The sequence below is a fragment of the Prosopis cineraria genome, unplaced genomic scaffold (assembly GCF_029017545.1).
Source record: "Prosopis cineraria cultivar Desert tree isolate PC_DT_omini unplaced genomic scaffold, ASM2901754v1 PC7, whole genome shotgun sequence".
Taxonomy (NCBI): Eukaryota; Viridiplantae; Streptophyta; class Magnoliopsida; order Fabales; family Fabaceae; genus Prosopis; species Prosopis cineraria.
The window spans coordinates 34,371,276-34,382,931 of record NW_026555338.1 but is presented as its reverse complement, the minus strand read 5'-3'; the positions used below and the strand labels follow the sequence as shown (position 1 = coordinate 34,382,931).

Genomic DNA, 11,656 nt, shown 5'->3' with positions numbered 1-11,656 from the left:
TGGCCAGACTTGCACATTATTCCATTAATTTATTGCTTTTTTTTTGTTAAAAAAAAAGTTTATGTGAGTTGTATTCACAAAATTTACTAAGATTAGGAAATGCTTTTGAATTTAAAGAGTATTTAGGATTTTATAGATTGTTAGTAGGATTTGCAAACTTGTGAGTTATGGGTTTATCTTCTTGTGATTCTTGATACCTGCGAAGAATTATTTCCCAATTGCTTTTAGTGTCGTTGAGAGCAATGAGTGGCCAATAAAATCTAGTTTCCATTTGAAAATGGCTTCAAGGCTTGTTTATTGAGAGTGCCTTTCTTCCCTTGCATTGTCACCTAGCGGTGGGGCCTGATTGTATTCTGCTTCTAATTGATGTCTATCAATGTTGATAAGGATGCGCACATTGGCATTCTGACGATGTCAATTTTCATATAATATTAAAAAAAAATTAAAAATCATAACAAATCCTACAACCGCCTCAAGTCCTAAAGATAGTAGCTAATTGAGGAGTTTTTTAATCTTCAATGTAAGATTTCAATCCGCTTGGTTTCTCAAATTTATAATTTGTCGTATGAAAACCTACACACATCTTTTATAAATAATTAATTTTATTAATCTATATAAATTGGTTATTTGACTCTTCTGATTTAAAACCGGAGAGAGTATTTATGGCTAATGAACAGTGAGGGCTTATTTTTCACTTTTCAGTGACAACGCCAGGACCTAATTAGTTGATTTATTTAACAACAATTGATGTAAATGTAAAATGTCAATTTCGCGTGCAGGCGGCTTACAAAAATCTATAGTTTTTGCCGTTTGTTTATGGAAGTATTCATCCAACAAGTAGTGTTACTCTTTTTTTTTTTTTTTCCAGTATCCTCCTATTAAAGATAATAAAAGATAATAAATTTGAGTATACAGTAAGAATTTAAACTTTACTTTACTATATCGTGAGAACTAATCATTTTTACTAAATCTATTATTCATTTGGTTTTCAATTCAGTTTATTAAAAAGACTCTTGAAATAAATTTTGGATGTAGATGTTGTTTGGTTTTTAATTTTTTTCACAAAGTCCATTTAAAAAGTTGTTACCAAATGTGATTGAATGTACTTTTAGCCATGCATTTGGATTTTTTACTTTCCACTTGTCAAAAGTCCTTTTCAACTTTTTAAATGTCAAATGTTATTTGGATAATTATAATATGTGTAAATTGACATTACAAAAGGACTTTGGTAATTGACTTGGAAGTAGATTTTGGAGCATGTAATTTAAAATTTTTCAAAAGTCCTTCTAACTTATTTATAAGACTTTGGTCTTATTTATAAAATAGATAGTATTTATTTTGGTTATATTTATATGGCATTTTAATAATTATTAATTTATTATATCCATCTTTACCCTTTTATCTTATTAAATGTTGAGAAAGTTATTAAACAATAGGATATTTTATTTTTTAAAATATGAATATTTAATAGAGGTAAAATTAAAAATTTGTTAAATGCATTTATTCTATCACAATTTTATAAACATTTTAATATATTACATCTATATAACAAAAATTATAAATTATGATAAATCAATGTTCTTTTTGATATTATATATAAAAAAGTACATTTCTCTATTAAAATTCAAATAACTTTTAATCTATTAAACTGACTTTTAAAAAAATATATTCGAATATAAATTTATTATAACAACCAACTTTCACTAAACTAACTTTTCCATTTAAAAAAATGTGTCCAAATATAAATTTATTACAATAACTAACTTTACTAAAATAACTTTAAATAAATAAACTTTCACTAAATGAACTTTGACAAACTAAAATCAAACATGCATTTGAAATAATGAGCTTTTGAAAAGTGAGTTTAAAAAGTGAGATATTATTTAACTATATTATTTTAAGTTTAATCTTGATTTTTTTATTTAAAAAATAGTTAATTCATGAAAAAAATATATTTATTATTTAAATAATAATAATTAGATATTAATTTTTTAACATTATAAATTGAATAATTAATGATGTTAATTTTTAACATTAAAATATAATAAAAATTAAAAATATTTATCACATTTTTTAAAATTAAATTAAAAAGTATAAATAATTAGAGATTAAGTTTTTAGCAATACAGATCAATTTTATGTCATTTAAAATCTTTATCACATCTTATAAACATTTCAAATATATTATACTTGTATAACAAAAATTATAAATCATTATAAATTAATATTTTTTGGTAATTATACATTCAAAAGCACATAATTTAAATAACTTTTAGTTTATCAAATTGACTTTTAAAAAAATATATTCAAACATAAATTTTATTATAACAACTGACTTTCATTAAATTAATTTTTGTCATATGAACTTTTTGTAAATGAACTTTTGGCCAAAAAACCAAATGCATCTAATCTCCATGATTTGTCAGTGTTTTTGCACTAGAAATATTTACCAAACAGGTGAGTTATTCTAGCCCTTTAGCATACTGCAAGTAACATCTACCAATAAAAATTATCACCAATGGGCTAGCTTATGTATAAGTTACAGGCAGGAGATTGGAGGAAAACGTGGAAAAGTATGGTAAGATACAGATAGAGGTCAAGAGTTATATTTGTTTTTGTTTTTGTTTTTTTTTTTTTTTGGATACGTTTTGAAACTGTTTAAGAATTATATGAGATTTTGAAAGGATTTGGTTCGGTGCTTGTATTTTCTTTTTTCCTGTTTTGAGGACGCCTTTTGGCTGGCTGGAAGCATCTTTTTCTCCCTTGCAATGAGATGCATTTTCTGACATGCTTGGCGTTCTAGCCAAAAGCTTCAAACAGGTTATCAAATGTATTCAAAACGTTGTTTGTTTAAGCTTTTTGGCCGCTTGTTTATGGAAGTGTCTCTAGGCAATTTCTATTGAGTCAGATCTAGGATTCAAATATTAATCTATCAACTAAGTGGCAGTTCTCATATGGTGGTCGAGGAACTGAAACCTCATGATTTGTGATGCAAGATTACAGAGAGGCACTAGAAATTGCTTTTCCATTTTCATCATGCAATCAATACAAGACCTATTTATACGTCAAAGGTCCTACTACTTCACACACCACAATCCTCAAACAAGCCACTTCTCTCACAATACATAACTACAACTTTGACACTTCTCTAAACTCATATTTGGGTACAAAGGGATCACCCAAATCTAGGAAATATATGTTGTTATTCCTGATTAACCTGTTACGATCTTGTCTCTAAAATTCAAAAGTGAAAAAGGGAAAAGCCTATCTTATGTTGCAGCTTCTTTTGATTTACCTTCAAAAAGATCTACCGTTTTGAAGTTTAACAAGAGAGTAGTATGCTCCATCTTGCCCTAGAGAAATGAGTTCATTATGTGAACCTTGTTCCACAACTTTCCCATCCTTAATCACAGCAATGGAGTTTGATTTCTGTATAGTAGATAGCCTGTGAGCCACAATTATGCATGTTCTGCCAACCATCATCTTCTCTAGTGCTTCTTGAACCAAGTTCTCTGACACACTATCAAGTGCACTGGTAGCCTCATCTAGCAGCAAAATTGCAGGATTCTTCAACATTGCACGTGCTATGGCTATCCTTTGTTTTTGGCCTCCTGACAGTTGAACCCCTCTTTCTCCACAATGAGTGTCGTACCCATCGTTCATGCCACTGACAAGAAAATAACCACTAGATAAGAAACAAAGGCTAAGATTTAGGCTAGGAGAAAAAACAACTAAAACTTAATTGGAATTGATCATATGCAGTACTACATGAAGCCTAGAAAGAGGTGAGGCCTTGATAGCACCCACCTAAGTCAGCTCACTAACTCTCTTGGTTTCCCTTTTACGAGAAATGCAGTAGAAGTGGGAATTTTCTCTCTTGATGCTTCATTAAAATTTGGAAAACAAGCCCTTTTTCCCATGAAATATCAAATAAGAGGAGAATTTTTTTCCTATTGTAGTTCTCATACCTTATAAATTCATGGGCATTAGCTAGAGTTGCAGCCTTCTTTATCTCAGCTTCAGTTGCCTTTTCTTTCCCGTAGGCAATGTTTTCTCTAATGGTTCCAGCAAAAAGGGTTGGCTCCTGACTTACAAGGGCAATACGTGACCTTAGAACTCTCAAGTTGTAGGACTTAATGTCTTGTTCGTCTATGCACACTGTTCCCTTCAATGGTTCGTAAAACCTTTCAATGAGGCCAATAACGGTTGATTTACCGGAACCACTTTGTCCCACTAGTGCTAGTGTTCTCCCTGCCTCAACTTTAAGACACAGACCCTTGAAAATCATCTGCTCAGGTCTGGTTGGATATGCAAAGAAAACACTTTTAAGTTCCACTCGACCTCTTAATTTCTTATTTATGTCTACTGCCCGTGTGGTCTCAGGATCAATGTCGCTTCTTCTGTCCAAGATTCTAAACACTGATCGAACTGCATTGCTTCCTTTAGATAAGTCAGAAGTCATGCTTCCTGCTTCTGCAATGATATATGCGGTGAAGAGCAAGATGAAAAATGCTTGGAAAAGATGCTTTGGTTCTATGAGCCCCTCAATCAAAAGCCTCCCGCCATACCAGTAAGCTAAAGCTGCTGCAGTAGTGGTGAAAAATTGTGAGCTAAAAAGACCAAAGCCCGAAATCCATGATTGCCTAACGCTCTCCTTTTGAGGACCTACCAATGTAGATTCGAAAAGGGCCAAAATCCTTTTCTGAGAACTGAAGGCTGTTATGGTTCTATGGTTTATTACAGCTTCACTTGCAAGTTGGCTTCCTTCCTTTTGAGCTTTTCGGGCTTTTTCTGCCATAGACTTCATCAAGACACTTCTTGAATAAAAGCTCCCAACGACTAATGGCTGTACAGCAATCATCACGAGGGATAATCTCCATGTAAGCACCAATGCAAGACCATAAGCGAAGATAGATCCAAAAATTGCTTGAGACAGTAATGACAAACGATCTCCAACAAGGGAGCGAACCATGCTAGCTTCAGAGGCTAATCTTGCACAAATGGCTGCACTTGTGTTCTCTTCATCATCAAACCACCCAATCTCAAAAGTCAACAATTTTCCAAGCAATCTTTCTCGTATTCTTTTAGTCAGTCTTTCTCCCATAACTGCAAAATTGTAGTGTTGAATAATACTTGTAATGAAGTTAAAAACGCCAATTCCCAGGAAAGTAAGTGCCAAGACTCTAGTTTTGAACTTTATTTTTGAGGTTTCAGTGTCAAAGTAGACAGAGATAAGTGTTCCCACAAAAAATGCATTTACTGGCTGGACAGCTCCTGAGCCTATTGCACCCAAGCATCCAAACACTACTCTTCCCCACTCAGGTGCATTCATCTTTAGCAAACGCCACTGCGAAGGAGCTGGATAAGTTGATCTTTTGAAGCTATCTTCATAACTATCATCATTAGGATCACATTGGATTGAGTAGGAATAAGGTGTCCCCATGGAAAATGGCTGACTAAATGGAAATAAAACTGGAGTGCTTGGTGTGTTTGATCTGATACTTGCTGGGCCCGGTGAAATGCTTATCTTGTGGTGGGGATTCCTTTCCTCTGTCTGAAGATTGGGATTCCTGAAATCTTCATCGTGTGTGGTCACTTGCTGCAACTTCACCATCCTTGCATATTCCCCACCTTGTCCATCATTCATTTCCATGAGCTCATTATGGGTACCTGATTCTATCAGTCTCCCTGCTTGAAGAACTGCAATAATGTGAGCAGATTGTATTGTAGTCAGACGGTGAGCAATAATGATTGCAGTCCTTCCTTTTGAAGCTTGATCAATTGCTGCTTGCACCACTCTTTCAGATTGTGCGTCTAGTGCACTGGTAGCTTCGTCAAGCAGCAGAACCTTTGGATCCCTGAGTAAAGCTCTTGCTATGGCAATTCGTTGCTTTTGCCCACCAGACAATTGAAATCCGAGCTGCCCAACCTGGAAAAAAAAAGGCATATAGGTTCATTACTGAAGGATTTAGTTAAAGCAAATTAAAACCAGATTTGTATTGGCAAAAAAAAGCTGGATTCCGTATACGAAAAAATGACTTTCTCCTTTTAATAAAGGACAACTGAGAAAAGATGGATGTTAAGAAAAACTATTTTTGTTGTCTCTGCATTCTTCAATAGAGTATAATTTAATGAAAACAAGACTAGACAATATTCACAATAATGTGTATTATAGGACAGTATATTGTCTGCTAAGAAAAACATGATGATTGTTAACTGATATATTAGCCATCTCAGTAGCATTTCTTGCCTTTGCATACGAAAAAGCATTAGAAACGTTTATGTTAAAAACGTCAAAAAGAAGCATAGTGATACCTTCAAATATAAACTCAAGCAGAACAACTCAAAAATTACTTATTAAGTCCATTTCCCATTTTAACTTACTTGGGTTTCATATCCATCTGGTAACTTGACAACGAAATCATGCGCGTTTGCTGCTTTAGCTGCAGTTATCACGCTTTCCATGGATGCCCCTTCTTTTCCAAACAGTATATTATCTTTTATGGTTGTGGCAAAAAGAACAGGTTCTTGATTTACTAGGCCAAGTTGAGATCTCAACCATTTTAACTGAAGTCTGTTGATCTTGTGGCCATCTAAGCGTATTTCTCCCTCAACAGGGTCATAGAATCTCTCAAGCAATGCAATGATTGTGGACTTTCCGGAACCACTACCCCCTACAAGACCTATTCTCTTGCCTGCTGGAATCCTAAGATTGAGTCCTTGCAAGACTGGTGTATCTGGCCTAGATGGGTAACAAAAGTAAATGTCTTGAAATTCAATTTCTCCTCTCACATGTGACAAAGCTTTTCCCTTTTTGTCTTCAGAATCTATAGTTGGTAACCTATCAATCATTTCAAAGAGACGGGTGACAGCCGCTGTCGCCTCTGTGATAGCAGTCAAATGGGGAAGTGCACTTAAGACACTCCTGAAATTCATTGGTACGTAAAATATTAAAATGAGAACGTACTTAAATTTAATGTGCGAAAGAATTTAATTAAAACTCAAAAAGACCATTGATAAGACTAGAAAATAAATAATGACAAATTGACTCACAGGCCTCCCATGAGAACGTTGAAGCCGGCTACAAATACATGGCCACCCTGTTCTCCTTTCTCAGTGATCAAATAAGTTCCAACCCAAGCCTGAAAGCCCCAGCTGATATATATAACTCCTAGGCTTCCTAACATCAGCCCCTTTGCAAAACCTTGCTTTATTCCCAATTCCATAGTTTTCTCAAGTGCATTGCTAAATCTGTTCAGTGTTTGATTCTCCCCCACATATGAATAAACAGTTCTTATTGATGATATAGCTTGTTCTGCAATCCCACCAGCAACTCCATAAGATTCAATCATTTTCATTGCTAGATCTAACATGATCTTCCCAAATATAAGTGCTGGAACGATGAACATGACTGATAGTGGTATAGCTGCCAATGTAAGTCTCCATGATAGTACAAGTGCAAAGATGTGACAGAATAGAAAGGTTGACATGCCAGCGAGGAAGTTTGGTATCTGAGCGGAAAAGTAGATATAATTGGATAAAAGCATAAACATCAGACATTTACTTTCAGTTTTTGGCTTCCAATCAAAATATTCCAAAATCACCTTTTTGATTACAAATTCATGTGAAGTTCAATTTCAATATGTTTTCACTAAAAGTTACTTTAGACTGCGTTATCGCCAGAAAGGTAGAAACAAAGTGTTATCTTCTGTAACAAGCCAGTTGATTTTGGGAGCATATAATCCAAAGCGCTTTTGTTCTTAGAACTTTCCCTGCACTTATCGAAGAAATCTGGACACGTGATGTATATAGGACAAGATTCATGCAGAGTTCCTCAATTTTTTGCCATCAGGTTTCTCAAGAAACATATAACATACAGAGGAATTTTCTTTTTTTTTTTTTCATGACCCAGATATGTAACATTGAATTGAATTGTAGAAGGACTTTGCCTATCATGCTTTTATTGAAAATTTGATGGCAAACACCTAAAAACAAGTTTTTTCTTTGTGATTTTTATTAAATAAATTGGTTTCAAAGACATAATGTGATGGCACCTTTTCACTTAAAGCATCTTGAATTGAGTTGGCATCAACTGTAATGAGGGAGACAACTTGGTAAGTTGTTGAAGAACCTACTGCTTGAGCGTCAAAGAAACCAACTTCTTGTCGAAGTACTGATTTCAGGTATTCCATTCTTATTCTGGAAGTTTGTCTCTCTGCAGTTCTTACCCAACACATTCCCTCTGCAATAGCCAAATGTCAAATGGAACGAAGTATGGAAAGTTATTAGCTTTATTTTGCTCACATCAATCAAGCTGCATAATCTGATAAGTTTGTGTTTCAAGAGAAACATAACCTACCAATGAAAGCTGAAAGTCCAACTCCCATTGCTGCGTAGAAAAGCCTTGAAGCATACTGAAAAAACAAATTGAATAGCAATCTCAAAAACTGCTCTTACAATAAGTACGTTTTTTTTTTTTTCTTTTTTGGGAAGGGGATTACTTATGAAATGTGTGTGTATGGCAATGAATTATAACTGATATTTCATTAAGAAAGCCAACCTTATTTACATCATTCTTTGTCAAAATGATGTTTGGGCTTCCATATGCATTAATCACATCGCTGAGAATGAACATCATGAGGGGAACTTGAATCCCATCTCCAAAACTTGCCAACGTCCCAAACAGCATCAACAACTTGTCCACCTTATTTGCATATCGAAACATGCCTTGCTTTGCCATTATCCGCTCGCCCTCTTCACACAAAAACCTTCACCACCCTGAGTCTTATATGATATTGCCCAGTAAGATTTTCCTAGATCACCACAGTATCAGCAGGCAACACACGGCTTATACCCTTGTCTTTTTACCACGAGGTTGTGCTTTGGCTTGGCACACATGGATTTAGCCGCTGTCCTTCGTATTCCCTGGTAGGCTGCCGTACGTAAGTGTTTGCTTCTTAGAAAAGGTATCTCTACATGTATCTCGTTCATTGGCCAGCCATATACATGGGAATCCATTTGGCTTGTTGCAGCTCTTTGGTAACTGCAAAGAATTATTCTGGCGTTGTTATCATTGAGAATAATAGGTGGCCAATCAGGCCTGGTCAACTACTGTTAATGGCTAAATGTCATTGGAAAATGGCCAAGATTTGATGATTTCGAGGCTTGTTTATTGGAAGTGTCTTCGTGCCCTTGCTTTGTTTCGTAGGGCCAGAGAGGGCCCTACTATACGTTACTTTGGTTCACACTAATTCAGTATATATTGATTTGCCCACACGCATGGTTTTATCTGATATTGTTAGTTCATTAAATTAAAAAATGATGAAAATGAAATGTCACCTTCGCGAAGTCGGCTCCCGGGGTCTTTTGTATTACCGTTTTTATATATATGGAAGCATTCCATCCAAGTGTGTCAAGCTGCCGTCTAAATTATTTTCAGTTATAGTTAAACTAAGATGCAACAAAAGGGTGTGTTTGGTCAGGGGTTCTTGAAAAAAAAAAAAAAAGGAGAGAAAATCCCCTTATTTGATTCAACTCGGAGGAAATGCCTTTCATGCAAGGGGAAAAAGGAATAAAATGTATAAGTTTAATGCAAACTAAAATATATCAGAACATGTGTAAAAATTGACCAAAAAAAATTATATTTTTAAAAATATTTTAGGTAAAAAAATGAATATTAAAAACACGTCTCTCATTTCTCCTACCTAAAATTCACCATTTTAAATTTAATCACTCGTCATTTGACGTGATGGCGTAACTCTCTTTGGCCTTTTGTAAGCTCATTAGGATTCTGCTGCGTAAATGGAATAATCTATCTTGTGTCATGAATTTCAAATTATACACCTTCAATGAAATCTATATTAGAATACTCAAGAGGATTATCCCACTGATACAACGACAGTTATCTGATTTTTTTTTCTTTTTTGGTTACAAGGGGGAAGAAGTTAAAAAAAAAAAAACAGAAAGCAATTCTGCAAAGTCTCCAATTTCCTAAGCAAAGGGCGTTGTCTTACAACAGTCTCCTAATATCATCTCGAGGCATGTCCAGGTCGTGCAAACCTTTATCCAAAGAAAAAGCAAAGGCAGCCAAAAAAATCAGGATATCTATTCCTTTCACGATAAACATGAGCAACATCAACTTGCCAGTCTCTACCTAAAAGTGACAAAAACCGCTTTTCACTCAGCCACTAGGGGCATTAGGAAGCACCATCTCTCTTTGGATAATACATGAACAGCCATCATTACAGTCCACACCTATTTTAACATTACGATATCTCCAATCCCAAGCCATGTGCAGAAAAAAATGTCAATAGTTAATCTGATTTCAAAATTTTTATAATTCACAAGTGTCTGCAAAAAAAAAAAAAGGTTGCACAAAGTCTAATTAATGTGTCCGTTGGCATCCATGATAAAATTTAAAAAGTAATTTTACAGATAAAACATAATTTCAATAGTTCTAGACAAGAAATATACGTGTATACGTATGCATCTTATAAAAATAAAAATTATTTCGCTCAATGCAAAACAAGCACAAACAATTTGTTTCCTTCAGAACTTGTTGTGGCAATATTAAAAATTGTTTACTCCCTCCGTTAAAAAATATAAGATATTTTTAATCAAATTTTACATCTCAATAAAGTAATTACTTACGTTCAAACTAACTTTATCTTTTTATATTTATTTTTATTAAATATTTTACAATAAATGTCATTCATCAATAAGGATATTTTTGAAGAAAAAAAAAGCAATAGTTACACCTAACGATTAAAAATGTCTTACACTTTTTAACATTCAATTCTTTAAAAAATATCTTATATCTTTTCACAGAAAGAGTACCTGTTAAAGCAAAACCAATGAACAAAGATAGAAATCATAAAAAAGGTATGCTGTTATGCTTATTGGAACGAAATGTATATTCCTTTGGCCCAAAAGAACTATATAGAGGGTAGATTCCTGACTGCAGACATGGCATATTGTTGCCAAAAACTACAAACAGACTATCAAATGCCATTGACAACGTTGTTATTATCAACAAATGATTGAATATGAAAATGTCACTCTTTAAACAGGCAGCTCCTAACAGTGTTTGTCGTTTATTTATCCAAGTGTCTCTATCTGCAGTGTTTGTCGTTTATTTATCCAAGTGTCTCTATCTGCGTTATTTGAAGTGTTTTGAATCATGATAGTACTAACTATACTGCCGTCTCTGCTCTCTAACCAAAGTCATAATATAATCCAATCACTCTTGGATTCTACCATGCCTTGTTTATTTTTCATCTCAATGTTATTCTCCACATACTCTGTTCTTTAATTAATTCCTACCCTGGTGCCAAACAATCAACGAGCCGCATACTCTGTTCTTTGTGTTCTTTGTATTTATCACTGACTCTGTTCTTTGTGAAATTGTTCACAATGGAGCCGATAGATGCATATCCAAACAAATTTATCTATTTAGATTCTGAGATATAGTCAGAATTACAAATACTAGAATTCAGAGTCATCTATCTCTTATGAACATGAATCTCCTAGCTAGTTTCATACAAAGAAGTTAAGAGGGGCAAAACACAGAAAAAAACAGAGACGTGTGCCCATCCCATTTGATTTGTGGACATGCAAGTTTTATAAAGGTGACTGGGTGAGGCTCACTTGGTTGCTTT

The 11,656-nt window shown here is 34.1% G+C and overlaps 1 protein-coding gene across 2 annotated transcripts; it reads right to left on the bottom strand.

Annotated features, from left to right (window-relative positions):
- Positions 1 to 3,005: 3,005 nt before the first annotated feature.
- Positions 3,006 to 8,942, bottom strand: LOC129315417 (putative multidrug resistance protein). Of its 2 annotated transcripts, XM_054959076.1 has the most exons (7): positions 8,560 to 8,942; positions 8,359 to 8,413; positions 8,054 to 8,241; positions 7,053 to 7,510; positions 6,384 to 6,924; positions 3,968 to 5,928; positions 3,006 to 3,666 (listed from the first exon to the last, which is right to left on the bottom strand). In XM_054959076.1, the coding sequence occupies exons 1-7, from the start codon at positions 8,737 to 8,739 to the stop codon at positions 3,297 to 3,299; spliced, it is 3,753 nt and encodes a 1,250-aa protein (XP_054815051.1). In that variant the 5' UTR covers positions 8,740 to 8,942; the 3' UTR covers positions 3,006 to 3,296. The 2 variants fall into 2 exon arrangements, with proteins under 2 accessions (XP_054815051.1, XP_054815052.1); XM_054959077.1 differs by lacking the exons at positions 8,359 to 8,413; positions 8,560 to 8,942 and having other exon boundaries at positions 7,053 to 7,314; positions 8,054 to 8,158.
- Between the last annotated feature and the right edge of the window lie 2,714 nt (positions 8,943 to 11,656).